Here is a 17,456-nt window from a genome sequence, read left to right on the forward strand (position 1 = left end):
TTTAGATACTTCAGCAAAGGGGAGTTGGCAAAAAGTAAGATTAAAGGCCAGGCAATGATGGGTATTTTGAAAAGTGACAAATGTGTGCACTTGAAGGGGAATTTATTTTTGCTTTTTTAAATAATCATTCCTTTATTAATCATTAGTAAATGTTTTTATGAAGATTGGTGGCGGCTGGTGGTGGTATATAGTTGTGAGTGTGGATGGTCGTTTGTTTCTCTGTGTGCTGGCGACCAGTCTAGGGTATAGTCTGGCTTCAGCCTGAAGTCAGCCGGGATAGGCTCTGACAACCCTTACAAGGATGTGCACTACAGAATGACTAAAAGGATCAAATGATTACAGAAAAGTATTTAAGAGTATTTACTTTATTATTTTTATCACCAACTTCAGTAAATGTTCTATATTTTAATCCACAATCACTCAGTCAGTACAGATGAAGAATGTATTGATCTTTATAAATCATCACATATATTTCTAATACTTGCAAGTATGCAAAGTATCTTGGAATCAACTCCTCCCCAAAGAAAGCGTCCCAATTTCCCCATCCTTCACATGAGATGAGGAGGCGATCCCAATGGGCAGCCGAGCCCTTCATCTGAGCAGACAAAATGACTATTTAAAAATAACAGCGATTGCATAAATTGAATTAAAGCGTTTTGGTAACGGTGGAGGTGGCGCAGTGCATGGGGGGCAGCGACTGTGGCAGGCAGCAGATGATGGGCTTTGGCCCACATGCCACTGCCTTAATTGGCTGTGGTGCATTAATAACAAGTGAAAAGTGTCTTCCACAAGGAATGAGAGGTACTGGCATAGTGGTGATGGTGGGGGTCCCGGAGGATTCTTTGAAGAATTGGTGTTGGGGTGGGGTGCTAATTGTGTTCAATTAAGTAGCTGATTGGCACTGACAGAAAGTGGGCACTGACACGGGAGGCGCCGTTGAGGACGATTAGCAGCCGCTGGAACAAGCTGTCACTCTTCCCAACGCCTTTCCTGTGCATGCCACCTCTTGCCCTCCGCTTTACAACTCTTCTCACCATCTTGGCCAAAAATCAAGCAAATTCTAAAACTAATTTACGACTATATTCTAAAACATTTGTATTATTCTGTTGATACCACGCATAAATTCGACCCACTGTTACTGTCACGGTTATCATTGAATATTGCTATCAAGGTTAAAACAATTCACCCAATATAATAATAGAAAGACACGCACAAAAATAATGTTAAAGATCCTTTTTATAATAGTAGGAACTTGATTTAAAAATATTTATCACTGCCATTATTTCATAAGATTTTTATCCAAAAATACAGTTGGAATGGAATCTATTTTTCACTACATCCTAGGCACATGACCCCCTTACTCCCACCTCTGGTGGTTCCAGCTTTCCCCCCACATTCTCATCAACCTTTCTACTAATACCCTCACATTTGAGCGACCACAGCTGTCCACTAACCTCTTAAACGCACCACAGTTCCAGCTATAAAGTCCTTGGCCCCGCACTAACCAGAGGTTAATATGTCGTCTATTGTACTGCAATTGGAGAACGTGTGGCTAGTGATATGCTTGAGTAAGTATGGGATGGATTCAGCCACTGGGAACAAGAGACCCCGTCACACACCCCCGTTCGAAAGGGCACATGAAAACACAGAATTCTAATTTAAACCACAGATTTTCTGAATCCAGGAGATTTTTTTTTTTTGTGTGTATGGATAAAGCAGCAGAAAAGCGAAATGGGTGGAGAAAAGGTTGAAGAAATGGTTGGAGGAAGACAAGTGTGTAAGGGGATATTGAGATTGAGGGAAGGGAGGGGATGATTTGTTTGTTCAAACCAGCAGGGTCCAGGCATGGTGAAATATGTCAGGTCAAATTGTTCTTGACAGTGTTAATATCTGCACCTCATAGCCATAATTACATGTATATAAATAGTGAAATAGCTCTCAGCTGGAAGCGGAGTGGAGAGCTACTGCGCAGCCATACAGCCCAGCTGAGCTTCAACCGAGTGGGCTGACTTTATTGGTGGGTCTGACGCTAACTTTGCCGCCAAGAAAGTATAGGTGAGAGAGTTGAGGGTAAAAAGTCAAGGAGAGGTATCAATCATATGAATGCACCTGTCAGAGTGGCATCTGGAACTAACAGGAAGCACATGAAGTGCACGCGCATACAACATGGATGAACTGGATGGCAGTTTCACAGCAAAACCAATTCAGCGAACACCCTACAATATCCATATGCTCTCCTGACCTTTGATCCCCCAGAGGGACAGAGTGGGGTCAATGCAGAGAGTTTTGTGGTGTCTGTATCTTTCACCAAAGAAAAAAATGAATTTGATATTATTGGCTCTCAATGCGCATTTGTTTTGTATTGTCTATATTTTGTTATGGAGTGAGCTCTTTTTAGTTCTGTATGGTTTCTGAATTAAAGCACAGTGTCCGGTGCCTGGGGAGTGTCAGACAATTTTTAAATTCAAAGGCTTTTCAAAAGTAGATACACAAATGGCCATAGCCAAATGACAAAACAAAATGGCCTTAACAGCCACGCATGCAATGCTTCTGTTGTAAGTAAAAGGCTTACCAGGGATGTTTGTGTGGGTACTTTTGTTGTGTATCTACGGTTGTAAGTCTTCCATTGTAAATCAGCTTCTGCTGTGGTCATTTTGGATTAGTGTTGCGGCAATTGGTATTTGTATGTTTTTCTTTTGCAAAGCGCTTTCAAATATCCATGTGGTCAATATTTCCAGGAGTCAAAATTAATTTTCTGCAGGTGTCCATGCTTTCCCTTTTTGAAAGGGCTAGGAGCTCCGTCCTCCAGGAGAGGCTCAAAGGTGAGGAGCCAGATGAGGTGGGTTGGGCATCTGTTTTCAATGCCTTTTGGACACATCCTTGGTATGGTGTGGCCGGCATTTTCTATTGGGAGGGGGCCATCCAGGAAATGCAGGAAGGACGGTGTCTCCAGGCTGGCCTGGAAATGTCTAAGGCTACTTCAAGAGTGCCTACCGCGTCAACCTCACAGCTCTGGGATCCTGAGTTCAAATACAGGTCACATCCACCTGTGTGGAGTTTGCATGTTCGCCCCGGGCATTTGTGGGTTTCCTCCAGGCACTCCGGTTTACTCCCACATTCCAAAAACATGCATGGTAGGCTGATTGGACATTCTAAATTGCCCCTAGGTATTATTCTGAGTATGCATGGTTGTCCGGCTCCTTGTGCCCTGCGATTGGATGGCCACCATTCCATGGTGCCCCCTGCCTCTAGCCTGGAATCAGCTGGTATAGGCTCCAGCAAACATCAAATACATTTTTTTATTAATCTGCATTATGTGCTTTATATGCTTTATCCCACTTTGGCAGAGGAGCTTCATTTCAAGCTCTACCAAGACCACAAATGCACTGTCTGACATCACCTGTAAAGAAACCTTGACTGGCCGCGAGAAAAATGCATATTGTGCAATGTACTTAACGCAAGGAAAGATTTGGACTCAAGTTTGAATCTCATATCCTCTCAACAAACAAAAGCATGGGAATGTATTCAGTAGCTTGTATAAATTCTTTACAAAGTTGTAATAAGGGTATTGTGACGATGCTAGTGATGCTAGCAAAAGTCACCTTGAAGAGTGTGGATGAGCCTGTCAGGAGCGCAGTGTCATCAGTGTCGATATTAAATAGCATCCAAGTATGTGCCTCCAATGTAATAAAGGCACAAGTAGTAGGCCTATGCACCTTGTAGGCATCGTGGATGCGTGGGACTCACAGCATGTGAATCAGTTGCAGTCATTTTGCTCCTTAAATCCCCATCTTCTAGGATTTACCCAAATTCATATTGGCTGCCTCGGTGAGATAAATGTAAATCACATTCCCGTTATATTTATTATTTATCGGGATGTGGCAGCTCACTTTCAGCGGGAAGTATCTCTCACCCGCACACAAACACCCTTGCATTTAAATAGCATTTTTATTGTCCGCCCTAGCCTTTCATCTGGGCGCTGCCTCTCCAGGGGAGAGACATTTTGGAGCTCAGAGGAAGGTGGTGGTGGTGGTGGTGGAGGTGGGTGGATGGGAGTGTGGGGGGTTGTAGTAGTTAACGCGCAATGGCATGTAGCCAAATAGAAAGGAACGAAGGTTGCTAGGTGAGTATGATGGAACCACATCAATACCATAATATTTGAGGGAAAAGGGTTCCATGCAGTTGCCTGGGAGACTGGAAAGCAAAACCTTTTTTGTCATATTATTATTAATCCTCCCACCAAGCATACAACTACAATGCACACTACCAAACTTAGTAGTTTATATATATATATATATATATATATATATATATATATATATATATATATATATATATATATATATATATATATATATATATATATATATATATATATATATATATATATATATATATATATATATATATATATATATATATATATATATATATATATATATATATATAAAACCTTAACAGAAATAAACAAGAAAAAAATGTGTGTTTCATGGACTACTATTTAAAATTCAATATGGGCACCAGCCTGAGCCACCGGTATAACAAGCCGGCTGGGAAACGCAACTACTACTTTACTATGAACTTTTGTCGGAGGGAAGACATAACTATTCCTCCTAAACTAAATAATTAATTGGTGTATGAGTATTAACGTATTTATTTGAAGTACTTCAAAATTTGGTGTCATGTTTACAAAAATCCTAAATAAAAAAATAATAATAATCAATCGTCCTGTGTACTCCGACACATGCACATATAGTACATGTATGCACACACGCACATACAAATAATATGTATCAATACATATACTATGCATGAAGAAAAACAGCTATAGTTCTCTTTATGGCATTTGTAGAATGCATTAAATGTTGTCCTGTTTCCAGTGTCATAATTAATTATGTGATTTAAATGTTAAATGCGCAGTGCAGTATCAAAAAATTCCTAATAAGGAACCATTGGGCCTTGGCGGAAGCACACACTCTGGTAGGCACCATTCTCATTTCTAGCAGTACATACTGTTGCATTACCGCAAATGGGAATACTTAACAGTGTACACACATGCAATTGTACTGTTTATGTAGTGTCTTTTAGTGATGTCACATTCCTCGCAGGTTTCCTCAGAGTTCAGAAGTATTGCAAACACAACAGGCAGCAGTAGTAATCTGTGCACAAACAGTATACCCACTGGATATGATTTACAGCTCCTGGATTTTCTTGGCAGCTGCAAACAGCGGTTGTTGATCTTAGTTTGTTTTTTTTCCACAGAAAGCCTCTTACATTTTTTTAATACTTGCCAAATTAAAACAACATTTGTTTTAATGGGACTTCTAATTAACCACCATGTGCCCCCCATCCTTCCTCACATACAAACACGCACTCTGTTCATGCACCCCCTCTTGTTGAGCGAGCGCCGGTGCCTTGAATGCAGGCGGGCGATGTGCTCATCCCTTTGATTTGTTGTCAGCGGAGGCTGCCAGCTGACACAGTGCCCGGTGAAAGGCTTAATGCCCAAGTTTTAATAGTGTGGGGGACTCCAACAATTCCCCCTCCTCTACACTCTCTCATTGGTATTCAGGTGGAGGGAGTCTTGTTAGAAGTCAAGCAAAATGAAGCCAGATTGTTCCATATATTTCACCCCCTCTTCTTCTCTCCAATTTTTGGCAGCGACAAGAGCTCTTAAAATAATTCATCCCATTTTTTTTAAAGAAACATCTTCGTAGGCTAATAGAGGAGAAGCAGCTTAGTTTGGAGTCCCCTCTGCCTTATCTCGCACAGACAGTTGTGGGGAGTCGCTGGTGAGCACGGTGTCAGCGTGCGTTGGTGCGGTGCAGGCGGGCAGGCCCCGGGACACGGATCAAAGGGAGGCAGGGGTGAGAGAGGCATACTGCCTCTGATCCTGTGTACGTGTGTGTATGTGTGTGTGTAGGCCCTGCCCACTCACACAGCCCAGAGGCCCTCCGCATACACACACATATCCCTGTCATTCCAAAACACTTTTGTGAAACGGAGGGAGTGCCTTTTCGGCAAACTTTTTTTTACTTTCTTCATTAAAATTGCAATGCAATCTTAAGGGTGGTTGATAAGTGTCGAGAGAGTTACACATCTTCAAATGCTCTTTTTTTTTTCTTTGGATATACAGCACCCACTTCTTACTTAACTTTTTGTTGGAAATTATTTACATTTAGTTGTAGGCAAAGCTTCAATTTCCTTGGCAGTCAAGTTCTGGTATTTCTCCTTTTATTTGGTACTGTAATGCAATTTGTAATACAATGCAGCTTCATATATTTCGCGAAGCACATTTTGGGGGGAATTTTATTTTATTCAAAGACCAATAACAAATAGTATAATTTACAGTAATAACAATAAAATGGGGAATTGGCTGCAAAGGGCTCTGTTAAAGTAACATGCAGTCTTTCCTAAATGATCGCAATTTTTTTTTCCTCTATTAAATTTTGGGGGAGATTAAATTTTAGTTGTTAAATGTGAAAATCCACAAGAAAACTCATAAACGGAAGCCACTCTTGCTACTAGGACTCAGCAATGAAGAAAAAAATGTAGTTATAATGTTATGTAAGGGGTGGCTGTACTTCGCGATTTTTCGATTATTGTGGCCATGTCTGGTTTACGAGGGATTACTTTATTGACAGTTATTCAGATAGCTATATGCTAACAAAACATGTTTTTTTTCTCTCCAAACACTCAATTTGTCTCCAAATAACTCCTAACCACTGGTGATTACAAAAAATTCAACCTAGAGCACCCTTTTTGTGGTTTTCAGTGTGACCGGAAAAAAATGAAACAAGTGCAACAAATAATATGCAAAATAAGATAATATATAGCTGTTCTTTGTTTATAGAAAATACTTTTATGAACCTTTAAACCTGGATGCAATATGCTTTGATTCTTAAATATTAGCATAAAAAATGTTCAACATTCATTTTACCCAGTTAGCAAGATGAATTGCAATGCAAATGTCAAGAATGTCCTCTTTCAAGCTATTTTAGCTAGTCCTTTATATTAAGATGTTGTGTGACCATCAGGTTCGTAAATGTCACAAATTGGGTAGATATGTGCGTAAGGCGCGACACTGACTTTCCAGTAGCTTCCATCTCATTTTCTGAACCGCTTTATCCTCATTAGGGTCGCGGGTGGTGCTGGAGCCTTTCCCACCTGACTTCAGGCACGAATCAGGGGAGACCCTGAATTGGTGGCCAGCCAATCACAGGGCACAAGGAGACAAACCACCATTCTCGCTCACAGTCATACCTAAGGGCAATTTAGAGTGTCCAGCCAGCCCACCATGCATGTCTTTGGAATGTGGGAGGAAACTGGAGTACCCGGAGAAAACCCAGGCACCCAAGTGAAGAACATACAAACTCCACATAGGTGCACCAACCTGGATTTTAACCCAGGACACTGGAGCTGTGATTAGATGACACATTTATCATTCTCATCGCCTATCCTCCCAAGGGTATACGAGGTACAATTCCATTGAGTTGTGGCAATTTTGTTTTATTTAAGTTTTATTATTACAAGCAATGTTAGGCCCCAATCCCAACTACATACTCTTTGTTGAAACTATGCTCATTCACAATGAATGAAAAAAACCACAAACAAAGGCAAGACTAAACTTGGGTTTTGAGATTGTACGTGTGGCACCTCCTGTGCAACCAAATAAACAACACGAGCATCATACAAAACACTTCTGGTGTCATTGCTGTTGCCCAGCCATGCACAGCTAACCAACCCATTGCAACTTTTCAAGCAGCAGTCACATATCAGCAAAATGAACATGGCGAGCCCTTTCACTTTTTTTTTTCATGTGATAGCTTTTCTGCTGGTCATAATGAAAAGGGAAAACCTGTGCTTTTGGGACGGGTTACGGGATTGGAATGGACACGGGGCTCCTGTCGGGCCTCACTAAACGCTGCAGGATTCCATTAGGGACTTGGCGGCATGCCACCTTAGTCCATTTGTTGGGAAGCAGAGATTTTTTTTTTTTCAGCCAAGGTTCGTATAGCTCAGACTTTGCAATGCACAAGTGTATTTCCTACAAACCGACTGAACAATACTAAATGCTTATTTCCATTCTAATGAATTGCTCTTGCATTTTTGCCATGAAGCACTGTAAATCATGACGAATTAACTCAATTTGAAATGAATGAGAATATGTTCAATTGCAAGCCAGTTTAACTAACTGCTAGTATGTTTGCACAATTGTTTGCTTGCTCAGCAGGATGCTGTTACCACCGGCATAAACTTTGATGCCTCTGCTAGTGGGAACGTTTCGTTTCCATGCTGAGAGACTGGTGGGAAAGCTGCACCATCCTGCACATAAGCGTGGCATGACGTATCAAAACATCTACCCCCCAAAAATCTCAAGAATCCACAGAAACAAAACAAGAAAAATACCCAGTAGAGCAGGGGACTTCTGAGAAAATCAATACAATTTGAGTCAGTTTACCACAATATCTTACATATAGGTGAGCTTATAGCTGGTTTAAAAATAAATTCACATTTCTTGTCAATTCCCTCTTTAAACACAGTAGGATTATCTCTGATGTTGTTCCTGCTAGTTTATTAAAATAAAATTTAATGTTTAACAAACTATGAACAGAAGCATTTTAATTCATTTACCCAAAGAAGAGTAATGCCTTCGTGTCTTACACAACTGTGAACATTTTGTTTTTCGATGTTGAAAATCGGTGTAAGTTAAATGATTTAATAATATTGAGTATTTGCTACATCTCCATCTATTATAAACACAGTGTTATGTTTACAGAGCTATCATTATTGGCTTATTAAAATAAAGTATAGGCTCCATTTTTGCTAAATGTTAATGGCCTAAGTGCTGAATTTGACATTTCCATTAAAAATGTGCATACTTAATACAAAGGGCAAGAATGTGGCATCTTTTGTGACTCATGAATTTAAAAAAAATGTTTGTCTTTAATTAAAAATTTATTGAACAAACAAAGTGCTAAGATAAAATAACATCCTGATTGTTTTATGAAAGTGGTGGTTCGTATATAAATGTCAGTAATCATAAATTAATTTAGGGTTAACATATATACATGTATTATTTGTACCATTTTTCCTTGTGTTTTTCTGCTAGTTTTGCAGCAGGAGCATTAACTGCTAAAGCTGCCCGGCACCACAATTTTACAATCAAACAGACTGTGAGCTGCTGTGTTATACTCCTCTGTCGCTCCAGCAGAAAAGAAAATCTCTGTTTTGTCACAAAATCCCTAATTCTTTCATTTAAAAAACACCAAGAATAACCTTTGAGAAATATTTAAAAAGGGGGTCAGGGTGCTCAAATAAAACACGCCAACGATAGGGGGTAATTGTGGACAAATGCAGCATTGAAATTCATTTTCAACTCTTTACGCACCATTTCAATCTTATTTTCTGCTTGTTAACCGCATCTTGTCGGTGAGGGTGGGCATGGCTGGCCAGTCTTGATGGGTAATTGTGTATAATTCACTCCGTACACATGATTTGCATCATTTACAAATCATTTTGCCATTCTGTGCCGCTTAAAGCGCAACCAAGACCACAACGCCTGAGAAGGTCAACTCATGGGCCTCTTTATTAAAAAAGGAAATAGGAGAGCCAAAATTTTATCAAACATATGACTAATTTCTCTGCAAATGTTTGAAATAAAACTGAAAAGAAAAAGGGGGCTTTAAAAAAAAAGCGGTCTTCCAGCGAGACAATTACACCAAGAAGATTACGGGTCTACATTTTTAAGCTTGAGCTAATTATTTCATCTCCATGTGTTCTGGCTGCGCCGCGCAGGATTTAGACATCCCAGGAAAGTGGCTGTTTGGAGCAGCTCGAGCTCTTGGTGTCTACTATCAAGATTAATTTTAATTTGTTGATGTTAATCCAATTGTTTTACCAATGTAGCAATTTGGAGTGCCTGAAATAAATCCAACGGCTTTGGAAAGAAGGCATAAAAGCCCACATTGGTGGTTATTCCACCCAACATTTTTAATTGCACTCAAATACTCTGACATCCAGTGACAATTCTTACATGTGAGCATAGTGGGAGAAAGACAAGATGGTGATGGAATTGGACTGACCTGTGGGGAGAGCCCATTGCCGACTGCATTCATGTGGTTGCCAGAAGCCGAGGGGCTCATGAAGGAATCGGAGTAGCTGGAGAAGCTGTGGCGGTTGGACGACAGGCCGTATGCTGAGCTGCTGTCACTCAGGCCTCCCTGGTGCATGGAAGACGGGGGCAACGGCTGAGGTCTGTGCAAGGTACTGCCCTCTGAGAGCAAAAGAGAATGACAGATTTTAAAAAAATGGTTTAAATTGGCTGAAATTGGTCCAACACATAACACCTATTGAAAACCACCGCATCAAAAACATCATGTTGGGTTTAAAGGTAGGTGTAATGAAGATACGCTTCGATTTTTACATTACCAAGTTGTCATGACTTGACTGATGGAAAAAATGTATTGAATTTTCAATTCAGCTAAAACCTCATGTCCACATTTTGAGTGCTGGGTTTGTCAAAATAACAGACAGCTGCACCAAGACTAACTCTCAGATCAAAATGTTACATTTGCTTTGCAAAGTCGTGGGTACTTTATTAATCAATTAAACTGCTACTCCCACTAATTAAGGGCTCCACCTACTGCCAAGCACCAGGAAGAAACAAAGTTGCTGGTACTTTCAAACAAAACTACAGTCGAGGAAAAGGATTTTGTATGGGAATTATACATTTTGTCCATTATAACTACTAAAGGGTGTATTTATTATTAATCTCCATTCTCAGTAACTAATTTAACACAACAACGTAATTTGAACAACAATTATAAGACATTACGTACTTCCAAATTTTACATGTTGCTTTTTTTTCGGTAACAGTAATAAATTAATATATACTGACATCTACCAGCTAAAAAGTTGGCAGCACTTTGTTTATGCAAAACAATATTATCCAGGCTATGCCATTTTTCCATAAATTTGTTGGCTATTTGTCTTTTACAAAAATAATGCCTAAATATATCAGCAATGTTAAGCTTGATAAGCCTTTTTCTTGGTGTAACTTGCACTCTGACCTCTGAAAGAAATGTCTTATTTTTCAGTGTTTCCCTTGCCAATCTTCAAATTCTATACACAAGTCCACAAATGGCAAATGTATATGACATCACTATAAAGGTTTTTTTTTTTGGTACTGGTGACGATTTGATATAGTAATAGCAGGATTGAGTTTGCCCAAGTCCTCAACTGTACCTAAGTGATCTTTTTTTCTTTGCAAAAGCGACAAGAATGTAAAGACTGACGTGAACGCTCTCGCTAGCAGGTTGCATATAACTTTCGAAACGCCGTCTCTTACCGTTCCCGAGATGTGCAGCTTTTCACGTATATTTTTAGCGAAAACCGATCAGCAAAATATTGAGGTTAGAGATGCTACTTGACCCCTAACTAAACATTTTAAGAAGCATTTGTTATGGTAGCAGTGGCTACACAAAAGCAGCTGAATATTGATAAGTGTCCCCAGCATCAAAATCAAATTCTACGTGGTCGACTCCTTCTTTCTTTTGTAGACAATGCTGGTGAATTGATATAATACATAGTATGAGACTGTCACTTTGTTATATAGCCACTGTATGGACTATGAAAGCTAAAATAATGGGAACATACAGTACATGAGATGCACTCACCCTGTGATAGGGCGGTGCCGGGGTAGCTAGACTCTGGAAGTTGGTACGTGGGCAAAGTGGGCATGCCAGTGGGTGGGAATCCACCAGGAAGTAAGTGGTTAAAGGCAGCGAGCTGATTGGCACCGGCCTGTTTACGCCACCTGGCTCGTCGATTGCTGAACCACACCTGCAGAAGAAAAGGACAGGAACATTTTTCCTTAGACGAAAGAAAAAATTGTTGCAACAATTTGTATTAGACCTGGGAGATAAAATGACAATCATCGTGAAATATTTGTTGTCAACAATAATAATAACTTTCGATAACATTTAATGAATCTAAACTGCAATTACACCACCCAAACACCACAAGGAACTTTATTTTCTTACTTCCTTACACCCTTACATGGCGCAGTAAATGCCAAGCAATGCCCCAACATCCATTTGACATTTTTTCTAAAACGGTAATTTTCTAATTCCTCTTTGCGGGCCTATAAAACCTGGATTGCATGACTTTAAATGCCTATGTCTGATTTAAATGATTGTATGTACAGTGTTCCCTCGGTTATCGCGGTTAAGGGATTCCCCTTCAAAAATGCTTAATTTGAATTTAATTCCAAAAAAATATTTTTTTAATGTATTTGTTTTTTTTTTATTTAAAAAAAAAAAGTATCCCCTATATACAGTACACCATATAGAATATGGGTGGAGAAAGTGAAATTCATGTTATGACAAAAAAAACTGTAAAATATGTTGTTTCAATGTAATATTTGTATTTTTTTTCCCAAAAAAATCTGCGAAGCTTTGAGTCCGCGGTAGCTGAACCACGAAGTAGCGAGGGAACACTGTATACCTGGGTCCAATCATTTTTTGGCAACAATAGCAGTAAACATTTTCAATAAAAGTCGACAAATGTAAACTGTATTTAAACCACCCGAACACTAAAGATGATGGAGGCGCTGAAGCAACGTTAACACTAGTTGAGGAAGATGACAAGGAACAGCTCATAACTTAGCAGGGAAAGCTATAGTTAACCGCAAAAACAGCATGAAAGCTAAAGGACTATAACACAGCCAAAATTAGCGATTGTGAGATGCAGGACAACACTGAACCAACCCAGTAAAAGATCCAAGTGAAGTCTCCCTGTCAAGTACTTTACTCAGACTTATAAACACACGTGAGACACACTGAGAGCAAATATGATTGACTGAACCTCTGCAGCACTTCACATCATATCATTTTTTAAACAAAAACACAAAACGATTTTTTTTCTTTTTTAAGTGTCTCTTAAATACAAGTGCAGAAACAACAACCTTGATGAAAGTTTCCTTAACCCATTTTAACCCACTCTCCTTCTTTGAGATAGCCTGAAATTCTTTTCTTACTTGGTATCAAGAAAGTTCGCCATTTTATGCAAACATTCTGAAAATGTTACAAAAATTTCAAACAAGTTACGATGGATTAGAATGGCTTAAAATCATCCAACTATTTTTAAATTCCCATTTGTGAGGTAAATGTACATAGTTTCTTTTTGGGAGGCTGAAAACAGTCTGCTTGCAAAATTTTATAATGTCTTAACTTTATTATTATTTAATTTTTATTTCATTTGGCAGTTTGGAAGGCACATTTATAAAAAATAAAGATGACTGTCAAAATTACAGCCGGTCTTATTATTTATTACTTTTGATAGTGTTAGAAAGTTGTCTTATCTCGTATTGCAGAGCAGAACAACAAAAAAGGCTTTTTTAAAACATATTTTATATTCTCTTTGTTTAACGTAAAAGAGGTTTCATTCATAAATGAATAATGAGTAAAGTGTTTTTCATTCACAGAAGTTTGAGCCTTTGAAAGGCCAAATATCTGATAGTTACTGTGATAACTATTGATATCGACTGATGTTATTTATCGTGATAATTGTTCTCATATCACCCAGGCCTAATTGTGTATGATAACTGTTAGGTTCATTAGTCTCACATTTATTATATATTTGCTCGCAATGAATAACGCTTGGCTTGCAACCGTGATAAACAACAGAAAGGTCGCTCCTTCTCTTTAATCTTGAAAGAATGGCAGGAGAGGATTTGATTTGTTAGAATGATCTTGTCCGAAGCCGCGTGAGGATCGATTCTCTCTTACAAGAAACCTGGTTATGAGTCAGATGTCTATTCTGTTCAAAGATGAATTTGGGAATACCTATTGGTGACCTTATCACTGATAGGTTCACCAATAGTGATTGTTTTTCATGATTTGACAGCAAACTATCAAGAAAGCTTGAAATAGTTGGAAGCTGTAGTTTATGCCCCAGTAGACAAGTGGCCAAACATTATTTTAATGTAGTAATAGTTATCCATTTTATTCAGAAAGCCAAGAAACAAGGGTTTCCAACTCTAGTCTAGACAGAGAGCACCCCTGAAATGAACAGCGCACAATATCAACTTCCAGAATGAAAAGGTGAAGGAAAAAAAAGAAAAATAGGCGATCTTTGGGAAGATTTACACATTTTAAAAAGGCTTCGGCTTCAACAAAACATGAATATCATCAGGGTGTGTGAAAGGATCTAGCAACCTGTTCCATTTAGCCAAGACAAGGCCTGGCCTTCGTTGCATGCTCGGGGGGTTGAAGGACATTGATCTATGCCTCGCACAGGCAATTCATCAGAGTTTAATACACTGTCAGTGCAGTTCATCTACTGTTGTGTTTCAAATGGTCCAGCCCATTGTGATCACACATAAAAGAGGGGGACAAAAGCCCCTCCATACGCCAACCAGAACAGTGGGCACAAAGAGGGGGGCGTCCCTTTTTAAACAGTCCTTCAAGAGGGACACTTTCAAGGGGGCTTACACTTGCAGATTTATTTTTTTCAAGAGGGGTGCCTCTTTCTGTAGACACAAACATACGCACAAAGTTAGAAAAAGGGTCTACATGGGATCTTAACCGCATTTGAATTTGTAAAAAGAGGATTTTTAGAAATAGGAGGAAAAGGAAATTCAGTGAAATCTTCATTTTCCGTAGCCTCAATCAGTGCTTGCAAAACAAATGGGATGTGTGACTCCAGTCAAGTGGATCCTATTTGGATGTAGTAGAGCATGCTTGCAGGTCTGAACTATCTGAGCTCCTACTGGGCTAGACAAACAGCTGCCTCAACCACCCCTCACTTCCACAAACACAACTCCCCCATCCCACACATACACACACTTCTTCATCCCGCAGTGCCACTTCACCTCCGACCTCATCCTCTCACCCCAACTCTGTTTTATGTTCACTTTAACTTCCTTCCCCCTTTTTTGTCATTCAAGCTGAGCGAGGAGGTGTTTCATCATCGGAGCCACAAAAGCATTTAAACGTTAAATTCCTGTTCCTTGTGAAGATGAAAATGCTTAGATTTGTTCATTCTTCGTAGATGCATATAGGCTTCAAAACACACATTAGGCTCTATTTTCTCCGATGGCTCATTGTTTAACTGTTATTAGAGGACACTGAATGAGGGTATATTTTATGTTGTGCGTATGTTGACTGCCTCTATTTTCACATAGAGATGCCTCAGATTTTAAGGGAGTCGGTTAAGTTCAAATCACATTCTTCCAAATGTCTTTGTTTGCGTTTGTCTGCAAGATTACCAGCAGCCAGATTGATAAGTCTTGCGTTGCTTCCTTTGGTAAATGCCAGAATATTTCTAGTTACTGATGTTTACCTGCAAATTGTTGAATCAATATTAATGGCAGAAGTTTCTGGCTTACTTTTGGAGCAAGCAAGCCATAAGGACAACTCTTCTCTGTTCTTTTTCATTCTAGTTATAGCTAACAGTTATCATGTATGACAGGTCAAATGTTTTTAAAATCTCAAATTTGAAGTACTGCTTATCCACACACGGGTTGCAGGGAGTCCCAGCCAACCACGGGAAGCAGAAGAGGGATACAATACACCGAATTGGTTGCAAGCCGATTGGAAGGGACACAATGAAACGGGAATCTATCCCAGACTGCCAGCCCTGAAGTCGGGAGGATAAACCACTACACGTGGCACTATTATAGTTATACTTTCTTACTACTCAACAATGACAGTATTTCATTTTAATTGAGCTAAAATGTAATTTAAATTGTGATAAGTGATCAAATCTGCTGGGTCAAAAATATACATACAGCAACACGAATTAGCAATTTTGGTGACTTAGAAAGTTGTGTCAGTGAAATGAGCTTCATAGCATGGCTTCTTAACTTCTTGTGAGTAATTATGAGTGACTACAGCTGGTGACTTCTCTGAGGCCATTTAAATAGGGCGTATTGGATGCAAACACCCACAAACACTACAATGGGAAAGTCAAAGGAGCTCAGCATGGATCTGAATAAGTGAACCCTTGACTTGTACATGTCAGGAAAGTGACGTGGAGCCATTTCAAAGTAGCTGCAGGTTCCGATAGCAACAGTGCAAACATTTTTTTGTAAGTATAAAGTGTGTGGCACAGTTTTGTCACTACCACGATCAGGAAGAAAACGCAAGCTATCACCTGCTGCTGAGAGAAAATTGCTCAGGAGGGCGAATATTCAACCGAGAATCACCAAAAAGCAGATCTGCCAAGAATTATAAGCTACTGTAACACAGATGTCAGCGTCCACAGTCAAGCGTGTTTTGCATCTCCATGGACTCAGAGGCTGCCGTGCAAGAAGGAAGCACTTGCTCCAAAAGCGGCACCTTAAGGCTCGACTTAAGTTTTCTGCTGATCATATGGACAAAGATTAGACCTTTTGGAGGGAAGTTCTGTGGTTAGATGAAACAAAAATCGAGCTGTTTGGCCACAATGGCCGGCAATATGTTTGAAGGAAAAAAGGTGAGGCCTTTGACCCCAAATACAGCATGCCTACCTTCAAGCACGGTGGTGGCAATACAATGCAGTGGAGCTGTTTCCTACCAATGGAACTGGTGCTTTACAGAGAGTAAATTGTATGATGAAGAAAGGGGATTACCTTCAAATTCGTCAAGATAACTTAATGTCATCAGCCCGGAGATTGGGTCTTGGGCGCAGTTGGGTGTTCCAACAGGGCAATGTTCCCAAACACATCAAAAGTGGTAATGGAATGGCTAAATTTTGTGTGGCCCGGGAAAGTAAATTCTGAGTGCCGACTTTCTGTTTTAAGATCAAATTAAAATGAAGTGTATAGATGTATATTAAATTTCCTGATTTCCCCCCTTTTAAATCAATACGTAATTGTAAATTTTTAATCATTTTTTCTGTGTTTTTAGTTAAAAAATCATTTTGTAAAATCTGAAAATATATTTTAAAAATGGTAGGTGTGTCAGTGCCACTACCAACAAATTAGGCTACATGAAACTGATGATAATGCAATTAGGTAGGTCCTGACTTAAACCCCATTGAGAACTTGTGGACAATAATGAAAAAACAAGTCCATGTCAGAAAGCCATCAAATTTAACTAAACTGCACCAATTTTGTCAAGAGGAGCGGACAAAGATTCAACCAAAAGCTTGCCAGAAGCTTGTGTATGGCTACCAAAAGTGCCTATTTGAGGTGAGAATGGCCAAGGGACATGTTACCAAATATTAGCGCTGCTGTATGTATATTTTTGACCCAGCAAATTTGATCATTTTTTTTTTCTGTTCACCCATAATAAAATCATAAAAGAACCAAACTTCATCACCAATGTTTTTTTTTGTGACAAGGAAGTATCTGTTCCAATCATTGCATCAGAGAAAAATCAGAGTTGTAGAATTAACTGTAAACTCAAGAGAGATGACATTATGTTCTTCACATTATTAATGAATTATGAATAATTCAAGATGAAATTATA

General features: G+C 39.3%; 1 protein-coding gene across 4 annotated transcripts in view; it reads right to left on the minus strand.

The window, feature by feature from the left end:
* pax7a (paired box 7a) overlaps positions 1 to 17,456 on the minus strand; it is a 76,157-nt gene that overhangs the window by 16,559 nt on the left and 42,142 nt on the right. For all 4 annotated transcript variants that reach the window (XM_077726450.1, XM_077726451.1, XM_077726448.1 and 1 more), the window contains 2 exons: positions 11,679 to 11,844; positions 10,086 to 10,276 (listed from right to left, as the gene is read on the minus strand). In XM_077726450.1, coding sequence (XP_077582576.1) covers positions 10,086 to 10,276; positions 11,679 to 11,844 — 357 coding nt within the window. The remainder of the gene's footprint in view (positions 1 to 10,085; positions 10,277 to 11,678; positions 11,845 to 17,456) is intronic.

Source organism: Stigmatopora nigra, chromosome 10 (assembly GCF_051989575.1).
Source record: "Stigmatopora nigra isolate UIUO_SnigA chromosome 10, RoL_Snig_1.1, whole genome shotgun sequence".
Taxonomy (NCBI): domain Eukaryota; kingdom Metazoa; phylum Chordata; class Actinopteri; order Syngnathiformes; family Syngnathidae; genus Stigmatopora; species Stigmatopora nigra.